Source organism: Alosa sapidissima, chromosome 8, assembly GCF_018492685.1.
Source record: "Alosa sapidissima isolate fAloSap1 chromosome 8, fAloSap1.pri, whole genome shotgun sequence".
NCBI lineage: Eukaryota > Metazoa > Chordata > Actinopteri > Clupeiformes > Clupeidae > Alosa > Alosa sapidissima.
Genome location: NC_055964.1, coordinates 2,995,696 through 3,019,789, shown reverse-complemented (window position 1 = coordinate 3,019,789; position 24,094 = coordinate 2,995,696). Strand labels below are relative to the sequence as shown.

The window sequence follows — 24,094 nt, the reverse complement described above, 5'->3', positions numbered from 1 at the left end:
TTTTTATGTTCGCGTCCACATTAAATCCATTCCACTCACGTTATCAGGAGAATACAGTAGCCTAAAGTTTTATTTTGAACGCTTACTTTGGTCTCACTCATTGCATCCAAATAACAGAAATAGCAAACTCCAAGTTATGGTAGGGTAAGTTAAGCACATAGCCAATTAAACATGAAGAAAAAAGTGAACGGGACACTTTTTGAAACTATTTCAGCTTGTGTAGGTCTATCAGTGCTTTCTGAACATATTGAACACACACACACACAACGAAATACCGTGATAATACCGAAAACCGTGATAATTTTGGTCACTATAACCGTGAGGTTAAATTTTCATATCGTTACATCCCTAGGGACAACACTGAAGAAATGAAACTTTGCTACAATGTAAAGTAGTGAGTGTACAGCTTGTATAACAGTGTACATTTGATGTCCCCTCAAAATAACTCAACACACAGCCATTAATGTCTAAACCGCTGGCAACGAAAGTAAGTACACCCCTAAGTGAAAATGTCCAAATTTGGCCCAATTAGCCATTTTCCCTCCCTGGTGTCATGTGACTCGTTAGTGTTACAAGGTCTCAGGTGTTTTGAGGGGACAGTAAATTTACAAAGTTATACAAGTTGTACACTGACTACTTTACATTGTAGCAAAGTGTCCCATTAAAAGATATAAAATATTTACAAAAATGTGAGGGGTTTATTCACTTTTGTGAGATACTGTATTAGGGATGTTAACCGGTAGCCGTTTAACCGGTGGTTGACCGAATCAACGTTGACCGGTTAAAATTTTCTGCCGCCGGTTAAAAAAATAAAACAAAAAAAAAACTATTTTTAAAGCTCCCGATTGCCAGCCAGCGTCTGTTAGTACACTGCGCACACACGTGTTATTGGTGTTGTATTGTATGGGGCGATATGGTCACTCAATATCTAAAAATGATAAATGTGAGCATGAGCCGTCCCACGGCGGAATTTATTAAGCGCAACCACAGCACAGAGCCATGGCTCTGCCGCAGCAGAGCTCACGTAGCCATTCCGAAAACAGTTGAACAAATGTAGCGTTCTCTGTTTGTGACTTTGTAACGTGAGCTTTTTATAGCCCGAGCTCGGTGCCGCGTTGCATGGAAGGTCGACGTTGTGCATAATGTGTGCCTGTGCGTGGGTGTGCAGGGAAAGCAATTATTTTTCTCCCCAAAACAAAACCCTTATTCCTCCACAAGTAGTGGACAATGATTGGGGAAAATGTATAATACAAAGGGCACGAACTAACATTGTGTGACGGGAGCCTAACCATTCTAAAATGGGGGGATAACTTGTTTCACAGGCAGAGAAAGACGCGCGACAGGACACGGGTATCATAAATGGCAGTTATAGAATTTTCGGTGACCGACTTTTTAAATTTCGCCATCCCTATTCGCCATCCCTATATTTGTTGGGCTTTTTGCCTTTATTATGATAAGACGAAGAAGCTTACAGGAACCGAATGGGAGAGCGAGATGGGGTGGGATTGAGAAATGACCTGGGTCAGACTCAAACCCAGGGCCCTGGGCACTTGGACCCGAATATGGTACAGGCACTGTAGCCAGTCGCACCACAGCGTCCCTAATTCACTCATCTTTACCAGGGATGTGAATAATTGTGAAGTGTACTTTACAATCATTTAAATTCACTAGCAATAAATGTTGATTTGAAACTTCTCTATGCCGATATAAGTGATTGTAGCCTGTTAACTTTGTTGTTTTTGACATAATCACTTATCTCTCTTTTTAAACACAGTTCTTGGATGACCCACATCTGAAAAATGATGCAAAGAGCTGCCCTGTGCAACTTCCCTTGTCTGTATCTGGCTGGGTTTTCAAGGAGGAGTTTAATGAAGATATTGCTGAGGATGTCAGAAAACACGAGAGTTCTGAGGAAGATTCTACAAACCCAAGTACAGAAACTTCACCACTTATTAAAAGTGAGGGGTAAACGTCAAAGAGAAACAGACATTCTAAGCCATTGATCAATAAATTGATCATTTGTCTAAATTGGGTCTGAGTTTAGTGATGCCCTTTTTTTTTTCTCAGTTAAGCAGGAGCCAGATCTTCCAGAAACAAAAAAGCTGAAGCCCACTTTTAGGCCTCCGCCTATTCCTCAACCTGATGTACTTTCAAAGCTTCTGGAGTCCTGCAATCAACTTAAAGGTGTTGAGTTGTTTTTTATGCAACTACCTGATTCACTTCCTGGCCAGCCACCAACAACTGACAAGACAAGACAAGCCAAAACAGAAGTCCAGTCTGAGTGTGGTCAATCAGTCCTACAAAAGTCAGAGTCACAGGTGGGTATGATTTCAAACATAATGGCAGCCTCTTCCAATCAAGGCGCAATCAAGTGATCAATGGCTGGGACACTTTCTCACTCTGAGGTCATAACTTAGCCTTGGTGAACCTAAACAAACCTGTTAGTGCATTTGTATGCTCTGCAGGTCTGTCTGGTAATTCTCCCATTGGAGTCTACTTCCAAATGACCAAAAACCCAGGAATCAATTACAACCGCTTATCTGGAATAGGGAAGGCTTTGTACAATTACAGACATATGAGGATAGTTGGAAAGATGTGTATACTGTACTTTGGAAATATGTGTATACTGTACTTCGGAAAGCATTCGGCAAGAGTTTGGAAATCGTATTTCCAGACCAATCTTCTTTTGAGAATCTGCCTTGAGTCAGCCAGGCAAGTCATGACTAAAAGTGTAAAATTTCTCAGTGAAACACAACAAAAAGTTAATGTCTGCTATCATTTTATTTGGATGTTTAAGGAACCAGAGGAGGACGGGAGCTGTAATCTGAGGGACTTGCAGGAGGGTCTGGTTGGGCGTGTTCTGGTGAGGAAGTCCGGTCGGGTGCAGTTTGTTCTTGGGAACGTTACCCTCGATGTTGATCTTGGAACAACCAGCTCCTTCCTCCAGGTCTACTTTTTTATTCATTGTGTTTCATGATTGATTATTTGATACTAGTTTTTTGTTGTTTGCTGATAACTTGATACGAAAAAAAATGAATTTGAAAAAAAAAAAATCTGAGCATTGGATAAAGACAGGTTCAAATCTTTTATCATGTTGATATATTAGATTAAATTATTTTTTTACTGACGAAGTTATGGATATCTCATTTGGCTACTCATTGAATCAGAAAGTATTATACCGAGGTCCAGAAACGTAGCCTGACGTAGCCAACTCAATTCTATTCAGAATTTGAATCTGGAACTGGGGAACATTGGGATGTGATTATGAGCCGTGTTTCAACCAACACAGGGGGAAAAATTCCTCTGCACACAATGTGATAGCTCTAACCAATCAGAGCAACGAAATAGCCTACCTTGAATCCTGTAGGGAGAACATCCAAAACATCCTTCTTCTCTACAAATGCCTTAATCGCTGTTTTCTGTTTGTTTTTTAAAGTTATTGCACTGTCAACATCTTGGACAACAGACACAATCTAAACGTCTAGGTTCTTTAACGACAAGCTTTTGTTGTCAACCGAAGAGCGCTCAGGTCATGTGAATGAATAGACACCGTTGCTCATCTGTATCATTGTATAAAGCCCGCCCGGATTATGTGATTGGTCGGCTGATTTTCATACAGGCATAGAAGCTTCTCAATAGAGCAATGCCAGACCAAATTTCCCAATCTCAAATGTTGTGGGCAGGATTAAATTCGGGGTGGCTTCCAGGCTACCAAAAACTGAGCTCTGAACCACTAAATAATCTTCTATGCTGAATGCTTTCAAAGTGCTAAAATTATTGGCTTGGCTAAGCCAGTGTACAAAATGTAATTAATGTACACTGGATGGATATTTTTAAATATTTAAAAAAGCTCACCACATAAAACCTTTTCTTCTTTCTTTCTTAGGGTGCTTTGCTTACATTATTACCTTCACTTCACAGATGAAGAATGGGTGAATTTATCACAATATGACTAAAATTGACCCTTTTGCGCCTGTGCCGATAACCTCTAAAAAATGACATATGTTACAAGCCTTGCTCAAAGAAAGCAACAGAGTAGGGAAAGGCCTCACACGGAATAGCAATATATATATATATATATATATATATCTTAGATTTATTAAATTAATAGAATTTAACAGAATGGGTTAAGTAAAATTAGTAATCGAGTTGGCTTTGCAAAATAAAAGTGTAAGCAATCAGTATATGTGCAATGAATAAGCAAAAACAAAATCCTAAACGGTGCGGGAGAGATGGAGCGGCGGTGGTAGACAACCCGGTTTTCTTTGAAGTGTTTTAAAGGCCCAGACCAGGAAGCAATTAGTGCGACACCATACACCTGCGCCCAGCTCACCTGTAGGAGACACAGATGCAGCACACAGACAGGAGGAGGAGCCAGGCAAGGCCCGTGACACATACCATCAAAGGGATATACATACCATTTGAAATGAAATGATGTAAAATACATATGGTAATGTTGATATAGTAATGAAGTCATTGACAAATGTTGAATACATGTGGAGAGGATTTTCAATTTCAGTTTATTCACATAAAAATGAATTTTCATCATATTTCTCTACAAGAGAACAATATAAAGTGTATTGGAACATGAACAATTTGGCCCACGATCCCTGCAGAGACTTGGTTCCCCAGTAGTGATGGATGTTATGGAGGGAAGTGAACCCCATGTTAAACATAGCTGCAAGCAGCAATGTGGGGGCCTAGCAGTACACTAGCAGGAATGGCATTGCCATGGCATGAGCAAGCAACTTTCATGGCAATTGGATAAAGAATGGCTGAGATATGAGCTCACTTCCTGTATTGCAGCACCCCCTGTAGAGGCCAAATGATGCCAATTTCCCAGTGCGTCATCACAATCACTTAATAAGTCTCCTTACCAAGTTTGGACTTCATACATCAAAGCCTTGCTGAGATAAGAGCTCACTTCCTGTTTGGCGGCTTCATTGCCATATTTGATTGGCTGTCACGGGCAAATAAACGTGAAATTGAAAAATCTGACAAGTATCGTTTGTGTGTGAATATCCCATATTTTAATACTCTCATAACAGCCCTGCCATCGGGCCTGTCTCTGTGTTGCCCTGTTGCTACCCATTGCCCTTCCAACGAAACAGATGTCTTCAAATCATCGTTTTCCTTGCTTGAAGGCGAACTTAGAGTGATGTTAACCTATTTAAGTGTAACGGCATGATTGTGGTGAGAGCACGATTCATTGGCGCTTGCATGTTTGGCCTTATGTCTACATGCGCACCTGAGGCTACTCAGCTACTAGAGAAAGAATTTCCCCTGTTTGTATGTTCACTCCAAGTTGGCCTATAACTTACCAACTCTGCACTGTAGACCCTTACTGGCTATTTATATTTTTCTGTGAAATAAGCAAATGTATTTGTTCAACTTCATAAAGCAGAATTACGCACTAGGCTACTTGGAACATAACACATTTGACAAAGGACAGCTGTATGTTAAAGTGACAAAATATTAACTTTCAGTGTTTTACGATGTCTTTGTCATGGGGAAGTTTTTTTTCCCCATGCATTTATTCTAGGCTACTGTCAGTGACTGCCGTGAGAGAAGCGGGTTCTGTGTTTCGTTAACGCCACCAAAACTAGGCTACTCATTGTCAACATGTAAATTAAATGTAACATTATTGTGAATCAAATTAAAATGTTCTCTTTTGCAAACGTAGGCATAGTAACAGATTAATTTAATAAGATACTACATCAATCCGTATGTTTCATTAGGCTACTAGGCTATTTGTTTTGCCTTACTCTTGATTCATTTAGGCTAGGCCTTTTTATTCAGTTATTCATCATCTTCCGCCCTTGTGTAGCACGCATTCTCAGACCTGTCACCTGCCACTCATCGTAAGGGAGGTGTTTGGAATCATTCCCGCGTTACAATCAGCCAATCAAGGTGGTCACTTCAGTCAAGCTCGTGCATGAGTAATAACGTCATCCATAGCAACGAAGACTCACTCACTCTTAGACTGTTAGTCAAAGATTCTAGAGCGCTCAGCTCCAGAATCTGTTCAGGAGTTGTCATTTTCCCTTACTAAGACTAAGAGTCTGAAAGGCTTTGTGAATAACTAATAAGAGAAACTCCTATAGCTAAAATCTTTTATTGCTATTTAGGAGTAGCCTACTCCAAGTGGTAAGATAAAAGGCTTTGTGAATATGGCCCCTGGTGTCTAACCCAATGCATAGCCCATTTACACAAAATAATGGTTGAATATTAGGCTACTGATGATCATTGTTATTTTAGAACATGCAGGGCACCAAAAACATCTTGCTCGTAAAAAATCATCATACCGCACATTGTGGCGGGTCTGTTATTTAACCTACTTACTGTAGGCTGCGCAAACCACAGGCCTTTATTTTGGGCAAGCCTGCATTCGTGGCAGGCCTTCTGTTGAAGAATTTTATATAAAGCCTGCGCTAACAGTAATCCTCCTGCCCCCGATACCACAGTTGTGGATAGTGTGGAATGTTCAAGTAATAACACAATCCAATGTGTGTCTCAATTGTTCCCCGCTGACCACCTCACACATTTCTCTAGATTTTGCAACCTTACATGACCCAATGCCATAAAATGCCAGTTTTTAGGACACAGAATAATGTTTGTAATGGCCTACGTTCAACAGTAACATAAGTGTAATGAGCTATTCATTGTCGAAGGTGCATAGTGAAGTGAAATTCTTACTTTGGAGAACAAACATTTGCCGATATCATTGGATAGAGAATAGGCCTACTTGTTTATTTTTGAACGTAGTCTACAATGGCCAGTTCAGACAAAGCCAAAATGACTCATTTTGAAACATTTGTATGGTTATACATGTATTGCTTGACTTAAATCCCAGAGAGTGGGCTAGGCTACCGCACCCCACAGTGATGGGCATAGCGGTCTTACGCGTTCAGTGTGGGGTAGCCTATAAACAAGAGAATTTAGCGGTGTCACGTCTGCCTGTCACAGACGTGGGGAGCTGAAGCTTGGGATACAGTTACTACAGTAACAGTATTTTATTTAACTTCTTATTGAATATTTTTTTTTTTTCACTTTTATAAAGGCTTTGTTTGAATGCTGTTGGAACAAATAGTAGTTGATTATAAAGGCAACTTTCTGTTGCAATATTCTGTGTGTTCTGTACTGCAGGTAACTTGTTAAGCCAGTGGTTCTCAAACTTTTTCTTTCATTCCCCACTTTGATCAAGGAGGCATTGACTGATGATAGTGGAGATAACGTGTTATCCCGAGGCCTTTGCAAGTCAGCATCTCCGACGGTAGTCTACCCTATTAAAAATATAAGTTTTCGATGTCCCAAACGGAGAGCCATACTTTATTGTTTTAACGATCTCTATGCTACTCACCAAAATGTAGGCATGGGAACATGATGAAGTATCCAACTGTCGTGTGTTAAATTATTGTGATTACGAGCCAGTGGTTTTCAAACATTATGTGTGACTCGGACATCTATGCAACAGACTCATATCGTCCTCGCATTCGCAAAATGAGGACATACAGACTGCTCAGATAACAGGTGTACCTCCAGTTATGCACGGTTTTAGTCAAGTCATTTAAATGTGCTGGTGAAACAGTTGTGTACTCTATTGTTATTTATCCCTATTCACCCACGCCGTCAATTCTGTGGCGCGTGCGTTAAGGCCGGCTGATGACAGCCGCGGTTACGCAGCAGTTATCAGTCCCCTGTCCAAGTGTTTGAATCTGGGTTAAGCCCATATTTTGAGAAATGCTGAATAGACCACAACCAATTTCAATTCTTCAACACGGTCACCGTTAGACTAGAGGGGAGAAAGAATGGGAAAAGATCTGGGCACAGTTCTTCCAGAGCTTCGTGCCAAGTAATAAGCGTTGAGTTGAGATGTTTGTGTGAATGAAACGAAGCGTATAGGCCATAGTGTGACATGCGTAAACCAATGGTGTAGAGATGACGCCACAGGGTTTTATTTAAGAGAGCCTACGTTTGTATGTAGGCAATTTATTTTCACAATACTTAGGCCTACTAAAATAAATAGTATTTTATTTGTATTCGTTGTTTAGAGTAAAAAAAAATCGGTTGGTCTTAACGCAAGTTTACAACCGGCAAGTCGGTCGGACTAAAAGGGGAAAAAAATAAATATTTGGGTCGGTTCTAAATTGACAGGGTCGGTCGGGTTACGGCAAACGAAAATATTTTTAAGGATGGCCTGGTAGTGTTTTTTGCGCGTCTGCAGTAGTCAGCCAAATATGAATGTAATTCTGCGGCATAAAGCAGATGTATTTGTTTATTGTACAGAAAAATAAAAATGACATGTCAAGCAGTCAATTGACTACATTGCAGTCAAGAAGTAGGGCAAATTAATTTACGAAACCAAAACGTGGGTCATAGTTGTCTAAGCCTCTATTGCGTAGCCTGTTAAAAACGTCACCAGATAGTATTAAATCGGCAACAACATTGTTTTCTGCAGAAGCCTAGCCTACCCAAGGCTACAGATTAATTCTGAACAGTTATTTCTCTACTGGCTCAATTATCACACCACTGTTTTGATTTGCGTAGTTGCGTTACCCCCAACACTGACAATAAAGACAGCAAATTTTGATTTCGATTTTCGTTACCACCGTGTAGTCAAGCCTTAGGCCATACCCAAGTAGCCTAAATCGAGGTAATGTTTAATTATGCATGATTTATTTTGTTATTGAATTCGTAGGCTGGGATTACTCTCGGCAAGTCTTCTGCTTTTTCAGAAGGGGCGGCAGGCAGAGCGATCTACAGTGGCAGAGCGACACACAGTGGCTGAAAGTGGTACTAAAGCTTCACGCAGCTTCACGCCTCGTAATGCGCGACTGAAGTGGTCATTTGAAAGCGATGCCCACTGTACTACCGATAGCCGGTACACCGAGTGGCTATAACGAGGGTATATTTCGTCAACAGTAGCCTACAGGACGTCTCTCGCATTTGCAACAGCTCGACGTAATGTAGGCTAACTAAGCCAACAATGTGGGCACAGTAACCAGGTCCCCTGTTAAATCCCAAGATGAAAATGCTCATTAGCCAACTGCTATATTCTTACTACATCGAATGTTAATATAGCCTAACACTCAGTCTCAATCTAAGTAGCTAACATCAGTGTTTTTTGCGCGGTGATCTGGCTACTCGCCTCCACTTTAAGCTTCTCACCTTGTATACATTTTGAATATACCCCTCCATAGCATAATTAAATCCCTTTTGATTGCTTCTGGAGGAAATTAAATCCTTTATCAACCAAAACGTCTTCAAAGCCTGCTTTGATGTTCTGTCAGCTGCCATTCTCCATAATGTATTTCTAATCAAGTCTGCTATGTTTGTCCGAGTTTCACACGGTAACAATGGGGGGCAAGGATCATACGCATGAATGCATGTGCAACATTGTACTGGTGGTGATGCTAGAGCGTTCAATGCAGAAAAATTGCTGAGAGTGATTGAAACTGTGTCCTGACTAATGGTATCAAGAAATCTAGACGCACCCTAGCGGCAGCAAATGTAATTTTCTGCCAGGGTAGTCTAGCAACTCTCCGTTGGCTTGTGAGTCACAAGCTGACGACATTTTGTGGAACTTCAGTACATAGTCAATGGTTAACTGTTGACAGTTTTGACCTTGATTGTACTTTTTTTCTCTTATCTACTTTTTTCATCTTTCAGGAGCTAGTATCTGTGGGCATTGAGGGCCGAAGTGGGACAATGTCTGTTCTGGGGCACATCAAGCATAAGCTAGTGTGTTCCCCTGATTTCCAAACCCTTCTGGAAAACCAGGCATGAGAAAGTATTTTTCGAAGACTGCAAACCAAAATCAGCATTGTATTAACACATAACTTTTGTGTGAATAAAATTCTTGTAAATGTGCATCAGCTGTAATGCAATGGCAATACAACTTGAGATGCTTGAGCCTGAGATGTGTTTATATAGAATGTAATTGTATGAGTTGATCTGGGGAAACTCTAGGGAAAAACATTTTCTTTCCCTTAATATAATTATCTGTATCAAGTTTGAATTATTCATTTCGGATATTGTTTCTTGTCACATTTCTTTTCTCAAACCATGTAATCTATTCTGACCAAATAAAACTAGTTTGGACTTCAAATCTGGTTGTTGTGATGCACTTTTTTTTCTATTCTATTCTATTTCTATTTTCTATCATTACTATGTCTGTAGTCTTAAAGGAGCCATGCCATAGACTTCTCAATCATTTTATAACATATCCTGAGATGCCTTTTTTAATGTGTGTACCCTTATTGGTAACACTTTACGGTACATGAATTATCATGAATTCATGCATGAATTAATTTATGATTTATGCATTACTTCATTTCTTAATATCTCATGATCATCAGGAATTCACATAAGTTCATAGTCTGTTATTTGTGACCTCATACATGACCTACAACAGCTCATCAACTAAAGCATTAAAAAAGGCATCTCAGGATATGTTATAAAATGATTGTAGTGCATAGGAAGTTTCAACGTAAGGTTTAACATATACCTTACACCTGAAATTACGATCAAACATGCACTCGACTGTTGCACCTAACTGCAGTAAAAGGATTTGATTTGGTTGAAACACATTCTGAATTGTATGCAACTTGTATACTGCTTTCTGGGAAGACCAGAAAAGAAAGCATTACAGTAAAGCCTGCAAGTGATAAAACATAAACCAACTTCTGAATCTCCAAGGTTCATGCTTTTACAATATTTTTCGGAACTGATAAATGGCATTTTTGGTGATAAAATTGGATCTAAAAAGGCTTAGGGTTTTCCACCACTTGTTTTATATTTCTCTCTGGGTCTTTGCTCCAAATAGTGTTAATTTTGTCACCTATTTTTAATTTAGTCTTAGTCTTAGTCTTGTGACGAAATGTCCTTTTTAGTCTTTGTCATATTTAGTCATTCAAATATCATTTTTGTTAGTCAAGTTTTAGTCGACTAAAAGTCTCGTCATTTTAGTCTAGTTTTAGTCAAAAGAAAACTAAAGGTATCTTCGTCTTAGTCAGTTTTAGTCAACACATTTTAGTCTTTTTTTTTTTTTATAACAAATTATTTCTGATTACCATTTGAGTCAAATAGTGTTTCACACATCTCAATTTTCCAACAATATTGTGTGTCCACAGGGCTACTCGTCTGTTATAATTACTCATTCTGATTTTTTGTCAGACAGTATGTTTACATGCACAGGTAAGTCGAGCTACAGTTATAGCTCGGCTGGGATTTGACCATAGACAGTAAAAGATTTGACTGGACCACTGTCATTCGTAGACCAGTGTTTCTCAAAGTGTGGTCCGGGGATCACTGGTGGTCCGCAAGCTATCCCAAGTGGTCCGCGAGCAGACGTGGTAAAATATAATATAGATGAGTTGTTTGCAATATTGAACCAACTTGTATGTAAAAACAGTTCTGCAACACTGTCTATGTAAGATATGCCAGTTTAAATCATACAGTATGAATCCACACAATAAGCAAAGTACAAAGACAATAAGCAAGGTGGTTCAGTGAGTAGGCCTATTGTGTAGACTAATTATAGGCTACTGTTGAAGTAGGTCTAATCTTCTTTTTTTTTTTTTAGCTAGGGTTAGTTAAGTGGTCCTGAAACTGAAAAAGTTTGAGAAACATTGTCAGTAGGCCAAAATATTAATGTTTTACTCCGCCTCGCTAGATGGCGATATGCACCCAAACACAACACATTCCCCAAAGCTTACTTGCTAGCAAACTTTGCATCATCAGTCTAACTAGTTAAATACTGTAGTTGACATTACATAATGAACGTTTTCGTATGGACATTCTTGGGGATGTTAATTTGTATGAGAGAAGCTTCAACTTCTGGGTATGTAGCATTGTGGCATAAAGCTTAGGTAGTTAGCTTGCTAACTCTGGCAGAAATCTCCAGTGTTCTTGTTCCATGTAGTTTCGTGTTGCAGCCACAGGGTTGCAGCAACAGCACGTAGACTAGCCTACAGGAAAGCTGTTGCGTATGAACTCATTCGGAATATTTTGAAAACGTAACAGCTAGATATCCTTCTCTTCTCTAGTCTTCTCATTTTGTAGACGAAAATGAAGAGAGATTTGATCTTAGTTTTTATTCCATGCAAAACATTTTAGTCTCGTCTTTTTTCGTCAACAATAATGCATCTTAAGATAGTCTTAGTCAGTGTTTCAGGACATTACTGCCGTCTCGTCATCGTCTCGTCTTAGTCATGAAAAAAAAAGGTCGTTGACGAACATATTTCCTCTCGTCTCGTCTGACGAAATTCACACTACCAAATACATTTCTAAATAGATGCGACTTATAGTCCGGTGCGACTTATATATATTTTTTCCTGTTCATGACGCATTTTTTGACTGATGCGACTTATACTCCGGAGCGATTTATAGTCCGGAAAATACGGTAATCTGAAAAGGCAAGTTATTCAACTTACACAGAATGTGACCAGACGTCCTGGTTTAACTGGACAGTCCCTATTTTGAGTTGCATGTCCCGAGTCCCGACAAAAGTCTGTCGGGACGCTAAAATGTCCCGGTTTACACCGATCAAGCGTCCGGCGTATGATTTCAATAATGTGTGTGTGCCCGCGTGTCAGTCAATTGTAACAGTCTACATTTAATCTTTGCAGCCAACCTTACAGTGCATCTCTGTAGACATTGTTGCAATGCCTCTTCATATGCCTCGTTTTAATGGTTAGAACAATGCAGAAGAGAAAGTCATCACTCTCAAAATAACCTATGGCTGTGTTTTGTTTTCAAATGTTTTCATGCATGTCCTGATAACGGGTGAGGAATGTTTAGGAGACAGACTATTGTAAATTCTCAAATTATGGCTGGGGTCTTTTATTTACTTAGGCTGCGCAAAGCACAGCACCTTTATTTGGGGCAGACTTGTATTCGAGGCAGGTGGTGCGTTTTATTGTGAGACATGCGTTTTGTTTGGAGCGGCATACCGGTAGGCTATAAAAAGCAGATGTTCAGTTTGGTTTTGGATTTAATTTACGTTTGGACTGTTTGATTATATTGCTAAATGTTGAGACTGATGACCACTGAAATCAAAGTCAAAGTCAGCTTTATTGTCAATTTCTTCACATGTTCCAGACATACAAAGAGATCGAAATTACGTTTCTCACTATCCCACGGTGAAGACAAGACATATTTTACCAATTTAGGTCCACAGACAAACATAACATTCAAGTAAACAAAAAAGTAAGTAAATAAGTAAATAAAAAAGTAAGTAAATAAGTAAATAAGAGGGCACATATAATAATGAAAAAATAAGAGTAGCAAAATGTGGTTGAAATTGTGCATAGACAGTCAATAAAAATACTAGTGCAAATTCAGGCCAATAAAAGGCTTGGGTAGTTCTGTTTGACCTAAGTAAGAAGAAAGTGGCATAGTGGTGCAAGTTATGTAAGAGCAGCAGAAGTGTTGTGTTTTCAGGACAACAACACCAGTTGTAAAGTGTACAAGTGTGCAAGTGGAGTAGTGCAGGCGGCCATTTTGGGTCCAATGTCCAGGATGTTATGTAGCTGAGGGTGGAGGGGGGAGAGGAGGGAGAGAGTTCAGCATCCTTACGGCTTGGTGTATGAAGCTGTTGGTGAGTCTGGTAGTGCGGGAGCGCAGGCTTCTGTACCTCTTCCCAGAGGGCAGTAGATCAAACAGATTGTGAGCGGGGTGACTTGCATCACTCACAATTTTGGTCGCCTTGCGGGTGAGGTGGGTGGTGTAAAATGTCCTTCAGGGAGGGGAGTGAAGCACCAATAATCCTTCCAGCTGTGTTCACTATGCGCTGCAGGGCTTTCCTGTTGTATTCAGTGCAGCTTCCGCCCCACACAGCGATACAGCTGGAGAGGATGCTCTCGATGGTGCCTCGGTAGAATGTGGTCATGATGGCTGGTGGAGCACTTGCTCGCCTGAGTTTCCGCAGGAAGTACAGGCGGCGCTGAGCTCTCTTCGCCAGTGATGCAGTGTTGGTGGTCCAGGAGAGGTCTTCACTGATGTGCACCCCCAGGAATTTGGTGCTGCTCGCTCTCTCCACCACAGCACCGTCGATGGTCAGTGGCAGGTGTTGGGTGTGACCTCTCCGGAAGTCAACAACAATCTCTTTGGTCTTGCTGACGTTCAGCAGGAGGTTGTTGTCCCTGCACCACGTGGTCAGATGGTCGACCTCCAACCTGTATTGAGTCTCGTCGCCCTTGGTGATGAGACCCACCAGAGTTGTGTCGTCAGCAAATTTCACTATGTGATTGTTGCTGTAGGTTGCAGTGCAGTCATGCGTCAGCAGGGTGAAGAGCAGCGGACTGAGCACGCAGCCTTGGGGGGCCCCTGTGCTCAGTGTGATGCTGCTTGAGGTATTGTTGCCAACACGTACTACTTGGGGCCTCTGACAGAGGAAGTCCAGTAGCCAGTTGCAGAGGTAGGTACTGAGTCCCAGTTTGTCAAGTTTGCAGATGAGTTGTTGTGGTATTATGGTGTTGAATGCAGAACTGAAGTCTATAAACAGCAATCTCACATATGAGTCTCTTTTTTCCAGGTGGGTGAGGGCTGGGTGGAGGGCAGAGCAGATTGCATCCTCTGTAGACCGCTTGGCTCGGTATGCAAACTGGAAGGGGTCCAGGGTGGGGGGGAGAATGGCTTTGATATGTGACATGACAAGCCGCTCAAAGCACTTCATGATGATGGGTGTCAGTGCCACAGGGCGGTAGTCATTGAAGCAGGATGGAGCAGTTTTCTTCGGCACAGGTATGATGGTGGCAGCTTTGAAACATGAAAAACTTTGAAAAATCTGGGGTGTATTTGATCGTTCACTATTAAGTTTCATGTAATAATAGTCATTCCACCCGTTTATTGCGAGCCAAGGCTACTGCTTCAGCCTCTGGCAAGCTCAGAAGGGGGCGGCAAGCGATTGGTAACTTAAGAGCGACGTGTTGGAGACCCATGGTGTAAGAAAACGACTTTTCATTGGCAACAGTATTAAACCAAGCAACAATATAAAATATTAAGAAGAGCTCTTTTATGAGTTAAATCAAAACAATGTAGGCAATTATTACTGGCCTTTATTTGTCCGAATCTGAGGCCCGGCTATAAATAGAATCCCGGCCATAATTTAAGGATTTAGGAATGCATGCGTGTTTCAGGCATAGTGCAAGCACTAATCTCTGACTGAAAGGGAGAGGCAAGAGACACATACTGTATGGAGCACAGCTGAAGACACACTGTCAGAATATATAAGCAACTCCTGCAGGATAAATGTTTTTTTTTATTCAGACATTTGAGCAATATTAGGGTAAGTGTTGCTTTTTCCAGCCTAAGTTTTCGATGGTAACCCATTGTCAGTCAATAGTGAAAGTAACTGCATATAACTGTCTTGTCGTTGACTGACACCATGGTGAAGTTAGTTTCACTTTGCCAATGAGTTCAAATAATAGAGGAGTGCAAATGTGTGAAGGCTATGCTAGGTTTTAGTAAAGCATGGTTTAGTGGAATGACTATTCCATACGGTCTTGCAAGCAGCCTCCTTGAAATGCGCCGTTGAATGCCAAAATACCGATGCATTTATTTCACATTGCGCTTTGCGCCATTAAAGGGAATGACAGATGTCATTCTCATTGGTTTAAATGATGTTACGCCCCAAACACACCCATGACTGATTAAAAAACCTAGGAACACCTTGTTGCGCCATGCGCTCGACGTTTGATACCCTGAAAACCCTCCCAATGTGTACTGGACATCCTACTAAATTTGAATAAGCTTTTGATGAGTGATGATGCGCTTTTGACTGTCATGATAGGGCCCATAGTCTGGAAAATACGGTACATATGCCACCGATTACACACAATTTTTTTACGTGCTTTTATTGACTTTTTCAATTACAATACAAATAGACGAAACCGAACAAAGCAAGGCACATCAATAAGTACAGATATTCCAAATGTAGAGATGTTAGTGGTATGTTTTACTGTTGTGGTAACTGACTGATTCTCATCATGGCGTTTAAGGAAAAGAAAAGAATAACACTAAGGAGTGACAAACATGTACATGCACAGATGGACACGCATTGTGTGCATATAGAATGTTCCCACAGTCCAAAATATGATCAGTGATCTTATTAAAAATAAATAAAAAAAAGGTAATATATATATATATATATATATATATATATATATATATATATATATCAAATACAGTAGACTACAAAGCCGCAATTAAATCCTCCCCCTCCAAAAACTGCATATATGAGCCCCAAATCTTCACAAATATATACGTTTCTCTAGAGTAAGGCATTGCAGTAGTCCTTCAACCCATCTTTGCTGTGAACAGATTCCCATGACGGTTTATTTTGTCATAAAATTTCACTATCTTCTTCCTGCAGTTGTTTAATGTACAGCTTGCTGGGAAACATCCAAAATTACAAAGTTTGGGACATAGTGGAAGTTCATTGATGAACATAGATCCAATTGTAATAATCTCTTTCCAAAATTCTTGAATGAGGGTGCATTGATTACACACATTTTGGAAATCTTATGGACCTAGCAGTTACTGCGCAAAGCACTCTTTGCTGTCGATCAGTTATCAGATTTCATTAGCCATATTAGCAATATAGAGTCAATTCACCTTAACAAATGTAACCACTGGCTGAAATATTCCCAAAACAAATACCAAATGCAAGTAACCACCAACAACTGGCCCTGCCCTATTGGAACCTCTCCAGAATGCAGCTGTTTAACAATTTTCTCTAATTTTTTTCTTAAAAGGGGTGGTTTGATATTGGCCTGTAGTTATTCAGGACTGCAGGGTCTAAAGTGCTTTTCTTTAAGAGAGGGCTGATAACTGCAGTTTTTAGTGTCTGAGGGAAAACACAGTTTGCAGGATTTACAAAAGTATGTCATTCAAGACAGTTGAAAACAGGATGGTGTGTGATCGTGCAATTTCACTGTTGGTGCACACAATGACTGATTTGTCAATCATGTCTACACCTTGACAGTGGCATACCATTGATATACAGTATATTCAGGACTTTGCAAAATATAAAACTTGTGCCTGGTCAAATTAGTAACTCCACTGTCACCCATTTCTTAGGTCATATGGGTAGCAAACTGGTACTAGCTATTACAGGTGCTGGTCATATATTGGGCAGCCGTGGCCTGCTGGTTAGCGCTTCGGACTTGTAACCGGAGGGTTGCCGGTTCGAACCCCGACCAGTAGGCACGGCTGAAGTGCCCTTGAACAAGGCACCTAACCCCTCACTGCTTCCCGAGCGCTGCTGTTGTTGCAGGCAGCTCACTGCGCCGGGATTAGTGTGTGCTTCACCTCACTGTGTGTTCACTGTGTGCTGAGTATGTTTCACTAATTCACGGATTGGGATAAATGCAGACACCAAATTTCCCTCACGGGATCAAAAGAGTATGTATACTTATACTTAGAATATATGAAAGATCTAGCCTGACGAGCCAGACCCACATTAAAATGTAGGGTCTGGGCACTCACCGTTCGCAGTGCTCAGTCCGAGGTTGTCTTTCAAATTCCCTCTGCACGCAATAGGACAGCGCTATGAGTCCCATGTGTTTCCCACCAGCGGAGCTAGTTGGCTAGTTCAAACCAGTGATGTAGTACTCGAGTCCGGTCTCGGACTCGAGTCCGGTCTCGAGACCGATTTCTGCTTTCTCGGACTCGACTCGGACTTGTTCCTTCAAAGACTCGGTCTTGACTCGGTCTCGGACCACAGTGGGAGGAGAAGGACTCGTAATTTCAGACCGAGTCCTCGAGACCAGCGCATTTTTTATGTTCATATCAAAAAAAATTATGTTCATATCAAAAAATCAAAATGAAATTTCACGGCGGCCGTCTTTGCCCCTTGTTGGCCTTGGTGCCCCCTTCTTTCAATATTCTGCTTTGTGTCCATTTAATAGCGATTTGTATTTAGCCTATAGCCTGTCAAAATAATCTTAGCATCACAGCGCAAACTAATTCAGTTTTACACAGTGGAGAAAATGACAGCAGCATGGCAAGACAGAAAGTGCGTCCAAATTCACCCATTCTTCTCAGTTGAAATACTCGCAATCGCTAAGCCTACTCATCACACAGGCACATGTATCACATCACATGAAAGAGCTTTTTCTCAGCTTTTAAACAATGTTAGCCGCTAATTGCTGTGGTGAACAGTTCGCGTTCGCGAACACTTCGCGACAAACCATATATCAGAATAAACAGCAGACCTTACCGAACACAAAGGTGTAAAGCAGTCCCCTGTACAGTAAGCCGTTCCAGAGTATTCCGGTTAAATTAAAAATGTAATCTGCAGCAAGGTCTACATTCATGTCTCCAACTTTGGTCTTTAGGTTTCAAAATGTGTTTAAATCGTTCTTCATGATTTCATAACAGGCCAAATACAAAATAAATGTTACAAATATTGCCTAGATATAGGTAAATATTAAAATCAGAGGATATAGAGTTTGTGAAAGGAGTCTTAATGATCAAAAAATGCTAAGCATGCATCAAGGTTGCATCAGTTTCTTAAAGCTGAGCTGTGCTTAAATTGTTCAATACATGATTCCATAACAGGCCAAATATAAAATAAATATAAATATTAAATATAGCCTAGACATCTAAATATTAGATGATCAGATGATTTTCTATGTAATATGTCATGTTTCATGTTTTTGTAATGTTTCATACAGTGATTCAGGTCTACTGCTGTGAATAGGCTAAATACAACTTTGATTATTTTTATAGCCTACTACTGTATAGTTAACTTTGGCCTTGGTGCCCTGACATGTGGCCTTTGTGCCCCCCACCAAATATGCCCAACTGAAGGCCAAGTGGCCTTGCCCCTAAAATGGTGAAATTCCAAGCCTGGGCCTAACTGTTGATTATTAATTGGGATGATATTAAATCATATGAAAACTGACATGTTTTTATGGTCTTGGTCTCGACTCGGTCTCGACTCCTAAAGGACTCGGTCTCGACTCGGACTTGCTTCCTCAAAGACTCGGTCTTGACTCGGACTCGACTGTATTTGAAAACCAACGGACTCGGTCTCGACTCGGTCTCGACCCTTCAAAGACTCGGTCTTGACTCGGACTCGGCATAGGCGGTCTCGTCCCCATCACTAGTTCAAACCAAAGATTCTAGAACAGAGCTCTAGGATCTTTGGTTCAAACGTTTGCCAACTTAATAAAAGCTTAACTCATGTCACACTGTTCGCCAACAGCAACATCTATCTTATTTGTTTTCAAATAGCAGGGAATTCAAGCCAAACCGTTGCAACTCTGCCATCAATCATTATGTTAAGCCGGCCTAACGATTTGATTGGCCTGATAGAAGTTAAATTTTTCGAGCTCACAAGCCAACGGAGAGTTGCTAGACTAGCCCTGGCAGCAAATGGTCAGGCACTGCTAGGGTGCGTCTAGATTTCTAGGCTATGAAAGATCCACTTTTTGAGATAAATTAGGTGGAAAAAATGAACTTTTCCATGATATTCTATTTTTTTAGACCCACCTGTATAGGGGCAATTGCTCTGTGGCTAGCTTAGCCACTTTTTAGTGTTTAACACAGTGTTAAAACTCATGTTAAAACCACAGACTGTATAAAATAAGTTAAAACGAATAAGTCACGTGACCACCCAATTGCTGTGTCATCAGCACCTCCGGTTTAATCTGCTCCTGCGTTTTACCCATATGTATAAAATAGGTTTTACCAGTTGCTGTGTCTTCAAAAGGTTTTGTATTAACCACTAGAGGGCACTTTATGTCTGTATTAGTTTAAGTTTAAGGAAAGATCAGAGCGGTGTTATCCCAGAAATACACATATTATCCCCTCTACACAATTGACAAGCTTGTATGTTATTCATTTAATAGAGTTTATTTGAATGTGTGAATTAAATGCTAAAATTACATTATGTACAAACATGGACTACTGCTGTGCTCTGTAGGCTAAGGTTGGTGAAGTGTGTTTTCCCGTTCTCATAAAAAAGACACGCAGGTTCCAAAAAGCAAAATATCCCCACTGTAGGCTTTAGGCTAGTATTAAGCATAGCTGTCAACCCTCCTGTTCTAGGTTTCTCACGTATTTTAAAGGGGAACTATGCAGATGTTTTAGCTTAACTGCATGAAAAGGGGGATTTTTGTCAGTAAGCGGCACTGTAGATTGTTGTGGAAGTTCAGGTTTAAGACCGTATACGGCTATTTGCAGGCAACACCGAAAACTGCCGTGAATTGTCGTAAATTGACGTGGGCCTTGCTTGGCAGTCTTCCACCCATGACCCCCCCTCCTCCTTCTAATTCTAGGGGAGCTATACAAATGCAAATCAGGGTAGCAGGGGGAGTTTTACCCCAGGTGACATTTTTCTAAAAGGTATTAACTTCATTTTAAGATAAGCTCTGGTATAAATAGATCAGGTTCAGTATAGCCTAATTATACAGTAGACTCTTTTAGCTTGAATTGATCTATTTAATGAAAGTATGCTAGATTAATTACTGTGTCATTAGCCATGGCCAATGTTATGTAAAAAAGATAGACAAAACTATTTATTTCAACAATTAGTTTTAATCAGGTTTTGTCACAAAGGTAAAAGGTGCTTTCCATGCAAACATCACAGTCTCCTAGTGCTCAACCACTGTGCATGGTGGCATGACTGTGACCTATTCTTTGGTCTTAAATGCACAGTGGATGTGTTAACTACACAACTCCCAGCAATATGCTCAACCAGCAGAAATGATGCTGGGTATGACATGTCTGTTCCCTGCAAGCTCCAATAATGTAACCCGACTTAAAACAGTCGATAGACTCAAGTTTAGATTTGGATTTTCCCTTCACACCAACACAATGAGAATTTCAGAGGCAAATATATAAATGATTGTCTTTATCGCTATTTTCATTCAACAAAAATATGCAGTTAAATAAATATGTATAAAAATAGATATTTTCCCAGTAGTAGACTATTCTAGTGAGCAGTGGAAGACCCACCCGTCGCTTCCGCCAGTAGAACAGCTGATCGGGTAAACAAATAGTGTGGGCTTGCCCAGCACCGGCGGCAAATTAAAACAGAAAGGCTAGCCTACAGTTTGGTTACGGCTCCCACACACAGTTGCGTTCCGTCAATGCATGCCAGTGGGTGTTCCTGAGGATAGCTATGCAAATGACTTATGAAGTATAACCGTAATTTTATTGGCTGGTGCCTTCTGTTGTGGTTGCAGCAAAAGTTTAACTTTTCAACGCAAGCGACGGGAGCAACGCGACGCAACGGACCCACAATTCAGTTCGGCAACGGATGATGTCCATGTAAAGTGGACGGGATGCGTCTCCAGCACTGCAACGCACGTGTGTGTAGGAGCCGTAAGAATTTGGTTCATACAGTAAACAACCCATCCACGATCGTCCGCGCTTATTCCTTCTAGAAGAGTGGACCTTGAAACGAACACTTCCCTTTGCTTGGAGGAATGGTGAGCGTTGGATCATAGTGCCAGACGAGCGGTTACTTCTTCAGGTCGGGCCAGTGAAGGGACATCAGCCGTCGGGAAATCAGAGACCGGCCTTCAGCCGTAGCCTACCAGGGTTCACTCGGAGACAAATTGTAGGCGCTACGAACCGGAGCAAGGGTAAGATTTAAAGAATATGCTTTCATTCTGCTGTAGGGTATAAGGAAATAGATAGGCTATGTGCCTACCGATCTTAACCGTACATTTTGTTTTCACAGACTAACCTCTGAGTGAACTTCTCTTTGCTCGGAGCTGTCTGCAAGTCATGACGGTATTGCGTATAAGTAACTTTTACTGTTTTCTCCTTGCTTGTTTAATTTTACTGTGATTTCCGTTTTTTCATTCATACCACTTTCGTTTAATTGTTTTCCAGCTGCCTGTAAGACCTATTACGAGACAGTACGCAGGAGCTTCAGGTAGCCTTAACAACCAGACCTTGCATCTCAGGCGGAAGCTTAGAAGAGTTCAGAGCTTGGAGTCGATCGAGAAGAAAGAGGGTAAGATCCGTTTTTTAGGACTATTTTTCAGGTGCAGTAGATGTGCTTGACAAGCTTGAATGCTAGCCAGCTACAGTTAACCTAGCGTTCGTCATTGACCAGCTGATGAACAGCTAGAGCCATATAACGCCCTGCATTTGACATGTTTGACACGTGTACTTAAATCAGACAGGAGACCCATGAGAAGTGAGAACCTAACGTCGGGAAGTAACAACATGGATAACGGGTGTTAGTGAAGGCGTGGCCAGGGGATGATATATTTTGATTTGTTATGGACCGTGTTCCTGAGGGACAGGCAGGCTGCAATGTCTACACACAAAAAATTAACTCACCATTTATTTTTTAACAATATCATCGCGTTATTGACCGATTGACTGATCATAGTTGTTCCCACAAGGCTTCCGTTTTAATATTCCATATGTTATCTTGATGAAGCGGAAGTAGATTGGGAACATTTCAACGTTCAAGCATTGTTTTTGTTTTTCTTGTTGAAAGGGTCTATATCGTTGGTATGAAAGAATATTTATTTATTTATTAATTTATCTGAGGTGGGGGAACTGTTCTCCACATAAGTCATAGTTCGTTTCTGACAATATGTGGCACAGACGAACGCGACTGTAAATTGTCATTAACTGCCGAAAATTAGGGAGATTTCGGGGTGTTTACGGGGACGGAAATCCCACATTTCATGCAATGTAATTTACCTTAATTTAACAGCTTCAGGGTCATTGGAATGGTTATATGACTTTTTTGGGGTTGAATGGTGACTGTCTTGCTTCTCCCTATAGCCTGTGAGTGGAAAAACCAACCTTGCAACTTTGGGCTGGCGGGCCGGCGGCCTCAGTGTCAAGTAACGAGTGTAATGAATTGCTTTACGGCATTTACACACATACACTCCAGGCACCGGCTAACAAGGTAGCGATGGAGTTTCTCAGACATTCGTCATGGCAGAGCCAACGAAAAAGAAGCAGAAAGTGAGTAAACCATTGTCGGAGGAACAGGGAAAGAGGAAACTGCAGACTGACCGATTGATGAGTGTCGTAAAATAAATACTCTGAAGCTGTAGGGGGAGCTCTGCAGAGATACCTGCGAGCAAAAAGTGAGAAAACAGCAAAGAAATTGTCAAAACTGCATAGGGGGGCTTTAACTTTATTTCCAGCTGTCTTCCTGTTTGAATATTTTCCTGTAAAATATCCCATATTTTAATACTCATAACATTAGCCCTACCCTACCACCAGACCTGTCAGTCTCTATACTTGTCATGTTGCTACACCTTTCCCTTCCAGACAAACCCATGAGTAAGCTAACAAAACAACAACAAAGGATTAATTATGATAATACCCTCTCTGTCTCCAAAGGCCAATTAATTTGGTAAAACAATAAACAAGACATTCTAGTATAGCCTAGAAATCTAGATGTACCCTAGCGGCAGCAAATGTAATTTGCAGCCAGGTAGTCTAGAAACTCTCCGTTGGCTTGCGAGCTGGAAAAAACAAACTTCGGTCAGGCCAATCACATCGTGTATAGAGTCGGTGGACGGGCTTAGCATAATGACGGCAGAGTTGCGACGGTTCTGCATGAATTCCCTGCTACTTGAAAACAAATTAGATGGATGCTGCTGCTGGCGAACAGCGGTCTTTGAATGGCGACTCGAGTTAAAAAAACAATTCACTGAAGAACAGGCCAGTGAACCCTTCTTCTTTAATCGGTGAGCTTTTTTTGGCAGTTTGCAAACGGAGTGCATTACCACCACCATCTGCTGGACTGAGGTGTAATGGCAAGTGTACCCCTCAGCTTCGTTATGGCAGCCGGGTGAATAAGCCGAATGGCCCCCAAGCTCTGGTATTCCTTCCCTCAATCCCTCCTCTGTCCCTCCTCTCCTTTCTTCAAAGCTCATCTCATGACCTTGCTCTGTGTGTGCTCTGCTTGTGTTGACTGTGTAAAGTATTGTGTATTATTATTAGTGTGTATTATTATTGTTATTTGCTTAACCTGAATCTTAAAGTCAGTTGCGTGGGTAAAATTAGCCTAATCTTTTGAATATAATTGTTGAGTTGATTCATAGGCTATGAGTCAATCAGTAGGCGAGACTTCGGTATGGCATTGGCAGTATAACAT

At 40.9% G+C, this 24,094-nt stretch overlaps 1 protein-coding gene across 2 annotated transcripts in view; it reads left to right on the top strand.

Annotated features, from left to right (window-relative positions):
• Positions 1–10,108, top strand: part of polr3d (polymerase (RNA) III (DNA directed) polypeptide D) — a 33,768-nt gene extending 23,660 nt beyond the window's left edge. The window contains exons 6-9 of one of the 2 annotated variants that reach the window (XM_042101424.1): positions 1,775–1,931; positions 2,068–2,318; positions 2,798–2,947; positions 9,670–10,108. In XM_042101424.1, the coding sequence (XP_041957358.1) occupies positions 1,775–1,931; positions 2,068–2,318; positions 2,798–2,947; positions 9,670–9,786 (675 nt within the window). In that variant the 3' untranslated portion in view covers positions 9,787–10,108. Of the gene's footprint in view, positions 1–1,774; positions 1,959–2,067; positions 2,319–2,797; positions 2,948–9,669 lie in introns of both variants that reach the window. The other variant, XM_042101423.1, reaches the window with a different exon arrangement.
• The last annotated feature ends 13,986 nt before the right edge of the window (positions 10,109–24,094 follow it).